This window comes from Ctenopharyngodon idella, chromosome 8, assembly GCF_019924925.1.
Source record: "Ctenopharyngodon idella isolate HZGC_01 chromosome 8, HZGC01, whole genome shotgun sequence".
Taxonomy (NCBI): Eukaryota; Metazoa; Chordata; class Actinopteri; order Cypriniformes; family Xenocyprididae; genus Ctenopharyngodon; species Ctenopharyngodon idella.
The window spans coordinates 2,285,338-2,303,196 of record NC_067227.1 but is presented as its reverse complement, the minus strand read 5'-3'; the positions used below and the strand labels follow the sequence as shown (position 1 = coordinate 2,303,196).

Sequence of the window (17,859 nt, the reverse complement as noted above, 5' to 3'; positions counted from 1 at the left end):
GACATACAATTATCCTTTTCTTGCTTGTGTTGTATGTCTCTTTTACGTTGTTAAACTTAAATTTTCTGTCTCATCCTGACAGTCCAAGACCAGCTGAGGCACCATCTCCTGCAACTTCATACTTCTCTTTAAAAAGCAACCAATTAATGGATCAACCGATTGCATTCAAAGACAGAACTCAGCCTTACAGTCTTAAACGGTATGAGAATTTGCATTTTTGGTCAGCTTGTATTTTTCAATTTCAGTAGGCTGTCCCAATACCAGTAAAAATTTAATGATTCTCTACCATTTTTGATTTTGAAAAAATACAAATAGTGTAACATACTCCCTTTAACTGTTTTATTTAACTCTGAAATTAAAGAGCATTCCTTTTAGAATCACTGAAGGTACTGCAGAAAGACTGGCATTACAATTTCAGTATCGACTTTGTACTGAAGTGCCGGTACTTATGACAACACTATGAGCTTGTGAGTACATTAGAGGTCCTATTAACAAATCAAACAACTATGCTTTAACTTTCACAGTCTGAGACCAGATGAAGCACCAACTCCATCCCTCTCACTCCTGTCTGTAAAGAGTGATCAGTCAATGGATAGACCAATTGGATTTAACAGTGGAGCGCAAAGTTACATGGGAGAGAAGTATGATAACTTATTCTGTCAGGGGATTAAAGTCAGCATACTTACTGTACCATGCTTGTTTTACATAGCATATCTCTTGTGCAAGGATCTGTGTTTTAGAAGCTTGCTGATGCTACACAATTTGCTCACTAAATTGCCCGTAGTTTAACTCTTTCCCTGCTAGCATTTTTTAAAAGTGTTGCCAGCCAGTGGCAGCATTTTTGATAATTTTCACAAAATGTTCATGTCCCCAGAATATTTTGTTGTATGAATATCTGAACATACAATTAATCAAAAGAAAGAACAGAGCCTCTTCTTTTAAACCAACCAACAAACAAAAAAATTCTAGCTTCTTGCATTCTTTTTTTTTTTTTTTAAATCAACACTTCAATGTGGGTAAGCTTCATTAAAAAAAAACACATTTTGAACAAATAGCTGCATGTTTTTGTCAAAGACATTAAAACATAGATGAGTCGCTGCTCTGAATAAGCTCTATACGGAGCACAAAGCACTGTGACTTAAATTCTTTACACGGGATGCGCATATAACCGGTTTGTATTGGAGCCTTTAATATTATTGGAGTTTTGCACATAATTAAAAGCCCATCTTGTTTCGTTGTATCTATCATATCTTGTTGCCCCATTAAAAAGCTGTCCAATACATTTAAAATAAACATCTTATATATTTTTAAATAATTGTTTTATAAAATGTATTATAATACCTCTATTTATTTTCTTATATATAATTTTATATTTATATATAAATAAAAAAAAATTATATTAGATTTATATTTGTATATAAATCATATAAATTTAGATGTATATAAATATACTTTTTTATATATTATTTTATAAGAATACAAATAGTAAAACTTCTCTTTTGTTCTTTTATTAATACTTTACCAGATTTAGCACTACACTTATGTTCACTGTTGTTTTTCCCCACTAAATTATGTATTTCACTAAATGTTTAGATTTTATAATAGTACTGTGCACCAATTATTTTTTTCTAGAAGTACTTCTGCTGAATTATCCACTCACCTAGTTTATAATATATTTTTTGTTGTAGATTGATTATATATTTTTATTCATTTGTTGTTTTTCTCTATAACGATGTAATGTGTATTTAGTGGATTGTGTTTAACACAGAAGTTTGATCATCAGTTTCACACACAGAGAGGTATAGATATTCTACAATATCAAATAGCACTGGTATCAGTTTTATCCGATATTCAGAATTTGGAAAATTGGAATTGGGTCGGTTATGAAAAAAATGGCATTGGTGCGTTTCTATTTGCTTCAATACATTCGTCTGTTACTTACAAAAAACGTTTTCTTTTAAATGTTGTACCATTTGTGATATCAAATTTAGGCACTATACACTCTGAAGGTTTAGGCACACCAATCTCTTCTTGTTTTTGCTTTTTTTTTTTTTTTTTATGTGTTTACAGTCATTGCATTACAGTTGAAAGTAATAACCAAAGATGTTCCCACAGCACACTTTCAGAGGATCACTACAAGTGCCCAGTGTGCACAGAGGTCTTGAAGGATCCAGTTTCCATGCCTTGTGGACACAGTTACTGCAAACACTGCATTGAGATCTACTGGAGCAAACCTACTCAAGCTGGAGGTTACGCTTGTCCTCAGTGCAGAAAGAGGTTCAGAGATCGTCCTGTGTTGAGTGTAAATGTTGCTTTGTCTAAACTGATTGAGGAACTCCAAAAGGCAGGATTTAGTCCTGCTCTTCCTGCTCACTGTTTCCCTGGACCTGAAGATGTGCCCTGTGATATCTGCACAGAGATGAAGCTCAAAGCTGTTAAATCCTGTTTGACCTGCACTGTGTCTTACTGTGAGATCCATGTCAGACAACACTACACAGTACCAGCACTGCAGAGACACAACCTGGTGGAGGTGATTGGACTCTGTTACAAGAATATACAATGAGAAGGTCATTAATGACACATTAAATGAACGTGTTGCATCTAATGCACATGCTGCTGAACTGGCAATAGAATTGCCAGGGTTTTTTAATTATATGAAGTTCTGATTAGCTAAAATTAGACTTATTCCGCACACTGTTTGTTTATCTACCTTCAAACACATGTTTTAAGTTCAAAGAACAATGAATATAACATATCTGTCTTGTATTTTAGGCTATTAATTTATCACATAAAGATCAGAGGGAATCACAAGATGAAAAATTAACTGCAAGAGTGACCAAACTGGAAGCGGTAACAGATGCTTATTACAAAACCCACTTGGTGGGGAAAAAATATCGTCATATTCTTTTAAGTGCTATTTAAGAGATTTTAATTTGATTTTTTTTTTTTGTCAGATCTTGAAAGAACAGACAAAACGTTTGTGTAGAAGATTTGAAGTTCATTTCAGTGGTGAGTTAGAGAATCGCATCAGTTTTCCAGTACTTTATTAATTGCAGATCAGTATATCATGTAATGACCGTTTTAAAATAAATAAAAAATTAAACAAACTTAAAAAATAAAATCAGTTTTCTGTTTTATAATTTGAACATAACAATAAATTGCTTTGGTCAAATGGTCAAATTAATAGATATATTTAAAACTGTTTATTCAATTCATGTTTTAAAATGTGTATTTACAATGATTTATTAATTTACTACATTTTACATCTACTTTTTAAATGTCTATTTTTATTTAAAATATAAGCGATTTGTTTTATTATCTCATTAAAGGGGGGGTATCACACACAGTTTCTGCCAATCTCATCATGTTAATCTTGAGTACATTTAGAGTAACAATGCATCCTTCATATCTCCAAAAAGTCTTTAGTTTTATCATATTTATAAAAGATAGATGTCGCTAAACCGAGTCTTTCCGAAAAAAAGGCAGAGCTCCTGGAGGCGTGTCTGCCATCATTGCCGTGGGCGGAGCTAAAGAGTCACGAGCGCGCACAGCTTTTGTGTAGAGATCGTCTGCTAGCTGCGACATCATTATAAATACAAAGGGAACAAAAATGTTAGTGTTGTTTACATTATATGCACTTGTGCGCCGATTACCAACAAAACACGGACATCTGATGCAGCTTTACTCACCACCCGTCCATCGCCGAAATCCCGGGAACAAACAAACATAAGTGCACAACTCCGTTGCTGCCCCGGAAAACCAAACTCCATCCACTGTTCCCTTGACGCTGGGTTCTTTAGAAAGCTGAAAAAGGTAGTCTTTCCCTCACAACTAAAAACACACTCCTTCAGTGACAGGAGCTGCGTCTCATTTCGAGGCTGCATCCTTTGGAGATCGCATTTGAAGGCTGAATACTTCATCAAGGATGTCTTATTTAAGAAAAGTAACTGTAATAAATTTTAATGATATTCATTGTGAGGTGTAAAATACTGTCATTTCTTTCTTACGTTGCAATTTAACGGTTATTTTTCTTAAATGAGACTGCCTCGATGATGTATGCAGCCTTCAAAGGGTGCAGCCCCTGAATTGGGACGCATTGTTGAAAAATCTCTCGGCTTCCGTATCCCGAACGAAGCGCGTTGATGGACGTGCTCTTGCTCTTGCTCTGGGTGATGTGTGTGTGCACGCTTATCAGGGAGAAGTGCCTATACAAGGAATTCTGCTCTCTTTTGACGTCATACAGGCCATACTCGGAAAAAAATCTCAGAAACCCGGTCCGAAACCGAAAGTAGTGTATTTGGCACAAAAATACTCCGTCATACGTCCAACTCGTGTTTTGAAACTTTGGCCATGTTTAGCATGAGAATCCTACTCTTTAACAGTGTAAATAAGTCAGAATGCATGAAAAAGGGGGGAACCCCCCCCCCCCCCCTCAAACTACATTTTAATACATTAAATAATGTTTAAATGTATCTTTTAATTTGTCCTTTTAAAAGGTATTTGTTTCCAGTTTTATGTTTGAATTATTTTCAATATAATATTTTCAAATGTCAATCCTATTCCTCCATAACCCAAGACCATGTAAAAGTATTTCTGCATCAGCTGTTTAAAAGTTTTTTTAAATATGTCTTTCTCTATGTATGATTTTTTTTAGATTTTCCCTTAGATGTGATTGAGATGCCTGCTCTAGGTCGCCCTTTAAGCCTTGGAATGTTGTACGACATTCACAGCAATTCTTTCTGCCAAGGTGAGGCTTTTGTAATATTTTGTTATTATAATATTTTTTACAATTATTTTGTTATTATAACAAACAGAAGAAACTGTGTGAGGAAACAAAGTGCTTTTGCAAATGTCATTTAAATTGAGTTTAAAGACATGTTTTAAATAAGGCTGTCAATTTAACATGGAAAATTAGTGACCTGTAAATAAATTATGTAAAAATCTCAGTATTTGTTCAAAGATATCACATGTAGTATGTCTTTCCAGATACCTTTATGTGGGATGAAGATACGTTAGCTCGTATGAAAGTATCTTTGCCACGGCCACACACATATGTGAAGGTGTTGGAAAATGACTCTCTTCAGGAAAGATTCCTTGAAATGTCCCCAGTGTTACAAGTTGGCACCCAGACTGGACAAATTAAAATTAATGGGGCTGCAGCATTTCTAAACCACCCAGAACAATCTCATAATCAGAAAAGAGCTACACTACACTACAGAACCACCACCAGACTGGACATGATCAGCCACAGACTGTTACAGGAAGCAGCGCCCTCTGCATTAGTTGGTCAAACCACAGCAACACATGTGGTCAGCGCTGTGTACTTTGGAGGACAAGCGTTTTTGGTTTTTGATACTGAGAGCTCGAATCATGACAAAAATGCAGAAATTGTTGATGTTTTAAAAAATATGGCCTCTACCTTTTGCTCAAATCATATTTCAAACTTGAGTGTCAGTGAAACAGCTAAAAGCTCATTACTTGCTTGTAGTCTCTACATTGATGTGGGTAATTGGAAGAGTCCAGTGTCTTTTGATAAGGCTGTGGAGATCTATGGTTCTCTGTCGACACTGTTTGGATCTAAAGATGAGAGAGCAGTTTCTCTGAAGGTCTGGCTGTATCCTCTGAAGAAACTGGAGAAGAGCTCTGTGTGTGCTGCTCTGAGTGGTGTCAGTGAAAACTTGATATATAGAGCTGAAAACATTCTAGAACATCTGAGGAAACAGATCAGGATCTGTCAGGACATGATAACAAACTACATCAATGTAAAGGTGATTTCTGAGTGGTTTCTGACTCTGGAAGATAAACTAATAGAGTTTTCAGAGCTTCTGCAGGAATACCAGACAACATTTCAGAAAGGAATCGCAGACATTGTTTGCATTAAAGAAGGGAAAAGAGAAAGGAGTTTACAGGATCTTCTAGAGAGGCACGGGCAATCACCATTCAGTGCAGAGTGCACAAACCAGTGGCTGGAGAATAAAGAAACTGAACTGAAGATTCTGAATGACTGCAGAGTTGCAGACATCACTGTTGTGAAATCACAAGCAGAGTTACAGCAGGTCATAAGTCACTCAAAGATTACCAGAGTGATGTGTCTCACTCTTTTCTCAACAGATGTAGAAGATTCCTTCCTCACTGCTCTGAGGCAGCACATTGAATCTGATCACATTATGCAAAATGATTCACTCTTGTTTAGGCCTGTTAGCATCACTGATAAAGTGCTTATTAAAGTACAACTGTTTATTGCTGCAAATGAAGATGCAGAGCAAACCAAGTTCATTGCTGCGTTGATACCTGATGATGGGTTTCCTGAATACTCTGTGCAGTTCTATCATAATGGAAGTATTGTGAGCAGAAATGTGAAGCTTGGAACAAACCCAGATTTGATCCAAATATCTCACATAAAACACACCAGTGTGTCCCTGAAACTGAATCAACCACAAACCAAAAACATAAAGAGATATACAGTGGAGTACAGGGCTTTGGGTCATGATGGAAGCAACAACAACACTTGGAATCCAATCGTTTTTGATTCCACAAATATCAGAGAACCCTGTATGATATCAGATCTAAAATCCGGCCATCAATATCAGCTGAGGTATATATTTTTTGAGCAGGACTGTATGAACTTTAGTAGGATTATGAACTTTCAGACAGTGGTTGCAGCAGCACCTGGGCAACCCTTAGTGAATAAGCTGGACAGAGATACTTTCAGAGTCACATGGTTGAGGCCTGAAACTGATGAAGATTGCCCAGTGCTGCAGTATATGGTTGAGTATAAAGAAGCAGGACTGGAGGGCTGGTCGTCAGTATTTACACAAAGACCTCAGTGTGAATGTACTTTAACTGTTCCTCACAGCACCTGCTATAGAGTCAGAGTCTTTGCTGTCTATGAAGACATCACCAGCAAACCTAGTGATGAAACACCAGTACCAGTTGATGGTGGGATATATGTGAAACAGATACTTTTCTTATAACCTTTTCTTCTGTGTTTGCTTAACTTACAATGATTTCCCAATATTCTCTATAGTCTGGTCCATAACGCTCTCAGAGAGAAAGAGCTCCATCCTCCAAGAAGTGCTGAAACTCCAAACAGAGAAGAAACCAGTAGAGCTGAGAGACTGGACAGATGAAGAGAGTGAAGTGAGGGGATTCCTCCAGTGTCTGCCCTACATCTCACAGCTCAGGTGAGAGTTTTATGGGGAACAGACCACCATGCTTGATTATCGTATTCAGTGCTTAGTGAATGTATATGTTTTGTAGACAACATATATGTGAATGTGAACCAGAATTAAAAACACTGAATTGAAGTGCGGTTTTGTCAATACCACAGCGGCCGGTGCATACATTTCTTAGACTAGTCTTACAAGTTAGTCATTTCATTTTGTTTTCTTCAAGACTGATCATAACTGTTTTAAACCAGTTACATAAAAAGGTAGATTGGTGTAATTTGAATCTGAAAAGTAAGACTGATTAGCCCTAACTAATAGATAGTTGGTCAGACTAGTTTGACACAGTCTTATCTTAGCAGCTATGTTTATGCAGCTGGCCACTGGCAGTCATGTTATAAGTAGATCTGTTGTTCAAATCCTTCTCTCACTCTTGTTCAGTCAGTCTCTGTAGAGATTGATTTTGTTCATGTATTTCTATTATAGCAGCTTCATGCAGAACACAGAGCGTTTATGTATGCAGTTATAATCGAGCTGCAGTGTATTTTTGCATAGTCGAGCTACAATCTTCATCTCTCTGTCCATATACATGACTCAATACATTTTTACAGGATTAAAAAACATCACACATTACCCTTGACTTTCACAGTTATTGCACAGCGATGAGGCCAATTGTAGTCTGATTAACATACTCTGTTACTAACGTAACCTCGGCTCCCTGAGATACGAGTACTGCGTTGCTAGACGCAATGGGGAAAACTCTGTTTTCTCCAAATACTGAAGCCTTTTTCATAACGCAGTGAAAACTGCACGACCATTGGTTTGTGCAGTTCAGATAAGCGAACCAATGACGAGGCAGGGGAGCTGCACGAGCCTATGGCAATAAAGCCAGCCAGAGGCCGCCGAAATAGATGGGGTCATCTGGCTATATAAGCCGGCATTCTGGCATAGGATCTCAGGTTAATTCGACAGAAGCGATGACACGGAGTCGTGCAGCGACATAGCATGTCTAGCAACGCAGTACTCGTTCCCGTATCTCAGGGAACCAAGGTTACATTAGTAACCGAGTACGTTCCCTTTCGATACTTCACTCATACTGCAGTCCTGTTTCTGGAGAGCCACCATTCTGCAGAGTTTAGCAACAACCCCAATTAAACACAGCTGAACCAGCTAATCAAGGTCTACTAGGCATATTAGAAACTTCCAGTCAGGTGTGTAGAGGCAAGTTGGACCTAAATTTTGCAGGACAGTGGCCCTCCAGGAACGAGTTTGTACACCCCTGGCCTAGGCACTTAGGTAGGGCCAAGAGCATACAAGAAGCTAAGGCAAATGCCTGAAGCCAACGACTCGGATCTAATCGTAGTCATAGGGAATTCTAGCAAGTTTGAGCAGAGTTTGACCTTAATGTGCTAAGAACTGGTCCTGCCTTGAGGCAGGTGCGTGGGGCTCCACGAGGCAAGAGGCCAACTTACTATGTAGAAAGGACCCGACCCTGCAGGGCAGGGATGTCCTGGTTATAGAACCTGGCAAAGGTGGACGGTGAGGCCCAGCCGGTTGTCGCACAGATTTCTGCAGTGGACACACCACTGGACCATGCCCAGGATGAGGCCATGCCTCTGGTGGAGTGGGCTCGTATTCCAATGGGGCATTGCAGGTCCAAAGAGAAATGTGTCAGCGCAGTCGCGTCAACTAACAATGGGTATAATCTCTGCTTCGTGACCGGGTGCCCTTCAGTGCGGCTTCCGAAGCATACAAAGAGTTGTTCTGACTGCCTGAATGGGGCGGAACGTTCAATGTAAATTCTCAAAGCCCTGACCGGGCAGAGTAAATTTAACTCCTGGTCATCCTCCGAGTGTGTTGAGTGACAGGGGTCGAAGGACAATATCAACAATATGTTGCAGGAAGTTGGGTCTTCGCCATGGGTTGCGAACCAAGCGGAGAAGACTGACCATTTAAGAACATAGAGACATCTTGTAGATGGGGCTCTAACCTGAAAAATGGTATTTAAGATGTTCTGGGGGAGGTCCACAGGCTCCCATCGAGAGGCCATAAGTGGAGAGCCCACAGCTCGGGCTGGGGGTGCCAGATCGTTCTGTTCGCCTGAGAGGAGATTCTGTCTCAAGGAAATGGGCCATGCTATGAGCAGCTGAGACAGCTCAGAGAACCAATGTTGGTTTCTGCAGAGCAGGGCCACTAGGAGAACCATGTGCTTGTGTTCCCTGATTCACCTGATAATCTGAGGGATCAGGGCGATCGGGGGAAAGGCATAAAGGAGAAGGCTGGACCAGTTGTGGGTCAGCGCATCCCTGTCCTTCAAAAAATAAGTTGGGCAATGAAAGTTGTCCTCTGAGGCGAAGACAACTTTCTGCCCTTCCGAAGATCTCCCAAACCATTTAAGGATGGAGCATCCACTCTTCTGAGGGGACATTGCTGCGGGACAGCATGTCTGCCCCCTGGTTCAACTTGCCTGGCACATGCATTGCCCTCAGTGAACGCAAGTTGAGGTGTGCCCATTCCAAGAGGTGTTTCACCAAATTGAAGAGACACTTCGAGGTGAGCCCGCCTGGACGATTTATATAGGACACCACTGTCATTCTGTTTGAGCAGACCAGAACGTGGTGTCCCTCTAGGTCTGGCAGGAAGGTCTGAAGGGCTCGACAAACTGCCAGCATTTCCAGGCAGTTGATGTGTAGTCGACTTTCCTCATCCGACCAGGAGCCGAAGGTCGGTCTGCCCTTGCACAGAGCTCCCCAACCTGTGTTGGACGCATCTGTCGTGACGACTTTCCTTCTGCAGACCATTCCCAGAGCCACGCCCCGTTTGAACCAATAAGTGTTCTTCCAAGGGGCCAGGGCTGCTACACAAGCCTGGCTCACCTTGATACGCAAGCGTCCATGACGCCAAGCATGGGACGGAACCCGGCGTTTCAGCCAGTACTGTAGGGGCCGCATGTGAAGCAGGCCCAGCTGTAGCACCAGAGATGCAGAGGCCATGAGGCCTAGCATTCTCTGAAACGCTCTTAGAGAGCGGCTGCAACTTTGAAGGTGACCGCGAACTGCTGTATGGCCAGAGCGCGCTTGACTACAACCCTCATTTGGGTTGAGTCAAAAACTGCTCCCAGGAACAAAATCTGTTGGCTGTGGGATAGTGAGCTCTTGGCAAAATTGACCCTGAGTCCGAGGTGCTCTAGGTAGCTGAGGAGAAGACAGTCCGAATGGATGGACCGTATATTGATATGCCAAGGTTGTCATCCTGAACGACTGTTTCATGAGGGCGTAATTCAGGTGACTGAGGTCAAGGATGGGTCTGAGGCCGCCATCCTTCTTGGGGACGAGGAATGGGGTGACACTTTGCAGAGCAGGAGCACTGTCTCCTTTGGCTCCTGACTTTAATAAATCAAGTACCCCCAACCTACAGAAGATCCTGCAGATCGACCACCAGTTGTCGAAGACCCCCAGCACTTCGTGCAATTCTGCAACTGTTGGAAAGCAATCCAGTCTTTTCCACTGCAAATGGAAGGATAACAGTGGAAGATGTTTCCCATCGCCAGACTAATCACCTGACCAAGTTTTAATATTAATATTTAAGACCATAAAAAAACTACATTTGTGGTGCCCTCATCCAGAATCACTACACAAAGTTTCAATGCTGATCCAACACACTTTAAACATTGAAACCCAGATGGCATGGTGACATTGCTGCAATGTTGAGTTTTGATCCAAACCATCATTTTGGTTGTATCTCTTGTAATGAATGAGACAACCTAAGACAGGTACAGCTCTTCCATATCTAATCTCAGACCGATTTAAGATATACCTCTCCATAAGACATACTGCATCAAAATATATATCTAACAGAAGACTGGTTAGCAAATGACTATTCATAATATAATTAATGTAAATAGTAAGGTATCAAGTTACTCCATAAATTGGTTAAAATCAGAAATACTTCCCTTATCAGTATATAAATGGGACTGTAGGAATTTTTAGTCCCCCATTAAAAAAATTGCGTACTCCATTAAATATCTTGGAATTCATATAAATTCGAATGTCAATGATCTGTTTAAACTTAATTTAATTCCTTTACTTAAGACAATTAAAGACGATTTAGAAAGATGGAACAACCTCCCCATCTCTTTGATGGGCAAAATATCTTCCATTAAAATAATTCAATTTTGGTACGATGTTTATCTTTTTTTCTATGACTCCTGTTTTCCCCCTTCTAGCTGGCTTTCCTCTCTTAACAGAATTGTTAATACATTTTACTGGAAAGGACGGAAACCAAGAATTAAACTCACTACTTTACAGAACCCTTTGGAAGGATTAAATGCACCACATTTCTATTATTTACTTCTTGCTCCATCACCAGAGCCTGCTCGGGACACACTAAAGTTAGTAGCACCCCGTTGTATAGAGGTGGACGGCACTCAAACTGGATTTTGTAGCCCTTTTCTATAATCTGCAGGACCCATTGAGATATATTTGGCAGACCTTTCCACTCTTACCAGGAAATCTACTAAGGGATCCAGCCTCTCAAGGCTGGCCTCTGGTGTATTGAGAACAGCCATCACGGTGACCTGAAGCATACTGGCAGGAACCAACTGATTTGACTGTATTTTTATCCTCCTCAGAGGATGTGAGTGTGACGCAGCGTCTTGTGAGTGCTGCATCACAAGCTTGTTGGAAACTGCTGCGCCCCGAAGCACCAGAGGTGGCAGGGTTGGCAGAACAGTCCCCTGAGGGCAACGAGATGGTGCAGGCACCGTATTCTGAGGTGAACACCACTCCACAACGTGGGGGGCTGCCCTCAGATGTCTGGCACCACTGGCGTCAGGACCTCTTTTGACCTGAAGCCTTCTTCGCCTGAAGCACAAGCCTCAGATCAGTCTTCGGCTTAGAAGGCCTGGGTTGAAAGTGTTGTCTCGGCCCACCGTATCGCTGAGGTGGGGCACAAGATGCAACACTCACTTTTTGCTGCGCTCGATATGAGGAGCTATACGGCTGGGGCTGCTCATGCCTAGGAGCCCCAGAGGATAGATGGCGCCGTGGTAGAAATTTTTTGAACGCCTCTGCTTGCTTGGTCTCTTGAAACCTCTCGACGACTGTTTACGGAGTTGCCAAAGAGGCCAGAGGGTGCAAGCGGGGCGTCGAGGAGAAAGGCCCTGTCTTTATCCTTTATATCAGATAAGTTGAGCCACAGATGTCTCTCCGTTGCCACTGCTTGTTGCATCGCTCTAGCGGTCTCCTTGGTGGCCCTAAGAGATAAATCTAGTTCTCGAACTGCGTCAGGGCCAATCCCCTCCTCACCATCCAAATCGCTCAGCAGGTCAGCCTGATAAGCCTGCAATATGGACATTGTATGCAGACATTTTCCCACTAACCTAGATGTTGTCTTTAGTGGCTTAGTGGGAAGCGTCGGGGCCTTCAGGGATGATGCTGCACCAGGGGACAGATAACTCGCAAGCGTCTGTTCAACCCTGGGCATCGCCCCATAGCCATACTCTTTCAGCCCCCTTATATCTGAATAGACTTTGACTTGAGGGCTGAAAAGATGTGTGGAGAATGGCTTTTTCCACAATCTAGATAACTCATTATGAAGATCGGGAAAGAAAGGAAGGCCCCGCAGTGAAGCTGTTGTGCTTGGTGTTAAAAAGTGCTCGTCTAGCTTGCTTTTTTGGACGAGCGCCCTGTTTCTCAGCTGGCCATTCGATGTTCTTAGAGACAGCACGAGTTACCACCTCCACCAGCTCCTCATATGCTGGGGAAAGAGATGGCAGTCATCTTATCCCAGTCCGACACTCAAAACATCCACGTACTCAGAACTGGAGTGCTGAAGCGATGGGCTCTCTCCTCGGGTGGAAGAAGCCACAGTGCGGGTTTCTGACACCTGAGATTGAGCAATGAATCTGACGCAGCGCGAGTTCCCTCGAAAGGGAAATATAATATTCTTGTCTCCAATGATACTACAAATTCTTTACCAACAATTAAATTGAATAATGATCTTCATTCTGAATATACTGACTTAGACCTTTTAAAACTTTGTCGAAGATATTTTTGTTATATCAAGCAATTCTAGAATACAGTTGATACAATATAAAATACTATATTGTGTGTATTTCACCAAAAGTAAATTGTTCCAGATGGGCCATGTTAATACTAATACATGTACATACTGTCAAAATAGTTTAGATGATTATATTCACTCCTTCTGGAACTCCTTACATACATAAATAAATTCTGGTCAGAAGTCATATGTAAACTTGAAACAATTCTAGATTTTAATATAAAGTCTCCTTCAGTATTTCTGTTAGGAGATCTTTCTTCCATTAATGTCTCAAAAGAAACAAAAACATTTATCTTTACCTCATCTATAATAGCTAAAAAAAGTAATACTATTAAACTGGAAGGATAGAACAAAAATATATTTGGTGTCAGTGGCCGGGCAGAGGTGGGGGGCGTGGTCTGTTTGGTTACGGGCATTCTGCCGGGTGTCTTCCTTTGTGTTCGGTGGAGCGGAGGGGTTCGTGCGGGTTTGAGGCTGCTTAGGGGTGGGTGATGGCAGGGTTTTCATTTTTGGGTGAACTATCCCTTTAATGCATATAATCATTGCATGGATAAATTAATAATTTAGATGTTTGGTGACCAACATTTCAGTTTTTTTTTTTCTTTCTCTTTTCCTTTATCTTTTTCTCTTGTTTTTATCTGTTTGTCCTGTCGTTGTATTCTGCAGTGTATGTATAGCTGTGTATATGTATCTTATGTTCGTATATGTATGTTTCCTTATGTGCATGGTTTGACTTGTATGTATTGTATGTACCCCCAAGTCAATTTGCAATAAATAAAAAAAAAATTAAACGCCAGACCCATTCACCCCATGGGTCACATCTGGGCTGTCAGTGACAGCGCTCCCAGCGGTCAAAGCCTCAGCTATAGGCCTAAAAGCGGCCTTCATATTCTACATATGAAGGCCTGCCAAGGCCGCACAAAGGCCTGGAGCCAACAGATTAGAAAGAGCACGAAGCATTCAGCGCGTGCTCTTACCACACGCATGGATTTTTGAAAGAGCACGAAGCACTCGGCACGTGCTCTTACCATACACATGGAATTAGAAAGGGCAAAAGCACCCCTTTTACCATGCACACGGATTTTAGAAAGGTCACGAAGCACTTGGCATGTGCCCTCTTCTCTATAAACGTTTTACTTCATACAGAAGGGGTTCCTTTAAGGGAGTGTGGCTAGGGGCCCAACAGACCCCCAGCCAGTCATTTCTCAGGGGAACACTGTCACCCTGAATGCCACCAGGGAGGCTGACCCAGTTTCTAGCTGTACTAGTAACCTAGTCTGTTTCTACAGAAAGTAGAGTCTCTGACACAAAGTCTCATGGAGAGACATCTAGAAAGAGAGACTGCGAAAGGGCTGTAACCAACTTAGACCAGATCTTAGAGATGGGCATCCTGGAGAGCAGAAGCGCTATCAACCCTTGCAATCGAGGGGAGTATATCTGCTCAATCCTAGGATCTACAAAGCACCTATGTTTCAAGGTGCTAAGGAGGCCGTGCACTCTAAAAAAGGGGACCCTCGCAAGGGGAATGCTCACAGCCTAGGGGCTGATCTAACCTGGAGGCCTCAAGAGAAGCCTTCGACCTATGACCAGCTTAGGGAGTATAAACGTGCTAAGGGTATAAACGTGATAGCAAGACATTGCTCTAAATACCCAATGTCTTGCTATCATGTTTATCATAAACATGATAGCACGACATTGCTCTAAATACCCAAAGGGACTCGCCTGCAAGGGGGCCTGATAAGGCCACAACCAGCGGCAAGTCTTGCTGCTAGCGCACTATTGGGGACTCGCTCGCAAGAGGCCTGCTAAGGCCTACTTGTCTAACAGCAAGTCTAGCTAGCTGCTAAAACTCCCCAAGAGACTGAGGGCTAGCTAACAGGAAGACATACCAGGGCCTGACTACCTGCCAAAAACATCTGCTAGCTGTCACAAGACCCAAAGTGCTGGTGACTACTCCCAAGAAAGCCTACTAGGGCCAACTATTTGGAACGCGTCTTTTTGCTACCACATCCACACTGATGAGGGCTCACCACAGAGAGGCCTGCTAAGGCCTACTATTTGATTAAAAAAAAAAAAGTACCCCAAAGCTACCAGAAACCCAATTAATGGGGGCTGTACACAGAGAGGCTTGCTAAGCCAGCTACCTGACAGCGCATATGCTGGCTGCTAGGAGCCCAACACGGTGGGGACTCACACTGAAGGAGGTCTGTTAAGCCCACTGCCCTATAGCAAGTCTAGTAGAAAAAATAGACTGTATAAACCGCGCCTAAGCCTGGGACCTATCACATCGCCAACAAGCAGTGTACTCAGTAAAAGCACCTTTTACCCTTTAAGCAAGGGGCGTACAAACATACGCCAGATGCCCTGGAGGAGACCTGTTTAGGCCAAATTCTCCAGACAAACACAGGTGTCAGCTCGTGGCAATGCTCGGGCTACAAGGGAGCATACTAAATGACCAGCTCGAAGTGAAGGTCAAAATACTGCTCGACCTGAGCCACAATGGTGAAGGGCAGACAAAAACAAGAGCTATAAGTGAAGGACTCATCTAAAACCTTGTATTTAACAAGGGAGTACGGTTCGCATGACCCTGAGAATGCTACAGGGTAAAGGCATACCATAGCGACTCCAAACGTGACAGAAACAGTATCTGCGCTCAGCCCTAGGGGAATGGGGGCCTGTTTCCTAAAAACGGCCACCCATGATCAACCCAGGGGAGTCAAGCGAGGGCCTAGCAGTAACTAGCTTCTGAAATGTGGGGCCACATCAGAAGAGCATTTATTCTATTCTAAATCCCTAGCGCTAGGCCTAGTCCAGCTATCAAGGCGGCCCTGGTGAGGGCTAGCCCAAAGCATAGATCTACCTGGCGCTCTACAGAGCAACAGCCTCACAGAACAACTCTCACAGGCAAGAGGAGGCACAATCACTTAACTGAAACCACTAAGGTGGCAGAAATTTCCATTAAAGCCTTAGCTATCCTAAATAATATAGGAAGTGACACTAACCAGATAACAATGTCAGGCGGTAACAATGTCAAAACCACCCTCCAAACCTTGTAGGAGAGGAGACAATCTACTCTACTCTGAGGTGGATACCAAGGCGGCCAGCAGAGGGCCAGCCTGCAACAGAGCAGCGGCCTCAAATGCCACTCCCAATTTTTTATTTTTTTTTGGGAGGAAGCCAACTTACTCACTAAAAAGAGAACATAAAGAGCAGTGGTCTCGTCAGAGAGCATACAATCAGCAAGACCAGTAAAAACACAATGGTACTTCTCTCTCTCTAAAAATATGGTTCTAGCCAACCTACAGGGACTTCAGGGCCCTAGTATCTCACAATAAAATAACATTTTAAGTTTAGATAAATGCCCACGCACATCCTACACAGGGAACAGCTGTCTAAAAGAAATACATTAGTATTTATTAAAAGTGAAAGACCTGAATTTTAACAGTTCCAACTGCAGCCACAGGGTGGTGACCTCCACCATGGAAACGTGGTGTCTTCCACCCTTACAAGCCTGAAAGGGTCTTCTCACTATCAAAGCCAAAGGCAGACCATCAGAATCATAATACTCATTATCGGCCCAGCCACAGGCCTGATGTAAGAAGCGCCTGGGGTTAAAGAAGAACGGAACCTTCTGGCCCTGTCCGCGGCCCTCGGGTCGGGACGGGCCAGGCCCGGCCTAACCTGCCTGGTTGAGGAATCAGACCTCAGCGGCATGCACGTCTTGAATGCTGCTGGTCTAAGTCACACAGCAGGTCAGCCTGGTGTGCCTGCCACACAGCCATCAGTGTTGATGTCCGCCCAGAGCACAAGATGGTAGCAAACCCTCTCTTCAATGTAAAGCACTTTGAACTGTATCTTATGTAAGAAAAGTGCTAAATAATAAAGTTTATTATTATTATTATTATTATTATTAATCAGTCGGTGGCATCAACACATACCCATATTCCTTCCACAAACCCTAAACAGGGAACAGTGGTCTATAAAGAAAATACTTCAGTATTTAAATATTAACCAAGACCTAAAACAGTTCATTCTGTGGCCACAGGGTGGTGACCTATATACCCAGATGAGAACGGAGCGTTCTTAAAGGAAAACGCTCATAGTTTGCACAGGCAGCTCCCTCGAGAACTTCCCGTGCGTGCTTTTCCTCCAGACAGAGAACGCACAGTTCGTGTGTGTCATCTGGTGTCAGATAACGAGGACACGGATCCACACACTTACTAAACCTTCTAGTTTCTCTGTGCGTTTCATAATTGCCACGATAGTGTTTCACACATAACAGTCCCTGAAGATGAAAAGATAGTGTTTCACACATAACAGTCCCTGGAGATGAAAAGAGGATGACATGTTATCTGGGCGCCCCTTATATACTTTTGGGTCGCATGGTTATGACGTCATGGGCTGTCGCCAGTCAATATGATATTGCAGAGATTGGATATGTGTTTCAGACACCAGTTCCTGCGGAGGCAGTTCCCCTAGCGCTCTGATGCAGCGCGAGTTCCCTTTCGAAAGGGAACTAGTTTAAAATTAAAGGATTAAAAAAAAAAAAAAAAAAAAATTAAATAAATAAATAAAATAATAATAATAATAATAATAATAATAATAATAATAATAATAAAAGAAAAAATAA

General features: G+C 42.1%; 1 protein-coding gene across 7 annotated transcripts in view; it reads left to right on the top strand.

Moving 5' to 3' along the window:
• The window catches only part of LOC127518068 (uncharacterized), a 48,082-nt gene that overhangs the window by 12,501 nt on the left and 17,722 nt on the right, over positions 1-17,859 (top strand). For 4 of the 7 annotated variants that reach the window (XM_051904392.1, XM_051904396.1, XM_051904395.1 and 1 more), the window contains exons 6-13: positions 83-199; positions 525-641; positions 2,116-2,530; positions 2,773-2,850; positions 2,955-3,009; positions 4,655-4,747; positions 4,987-6,939; positions 7,028-7,184. In XM_051904392.1, coding sequence (XP_051760352.1) covers positions 83-199; positions 525-641; positions 2,116-2,530; positions 2,773-2,850; positions 2,955-3,009; positions 4,655-4,747; positions 4,987-6,939; positions 7,028-7,184 — 2,985 coding nt within the window. Of the gene's footprint in view, positions 1-82; positions 200-524; positions 642-2,115; positions 2,920-2,954; positions 3,010-4,654; positions 6,940-7,027; positions 7,185-17,859 lie in introns of those variants that run through there. The other 3 variants (XR_007931450.1, XM_051904397.1, XM_051904398.1) reach the window with 3 other exon arrangements.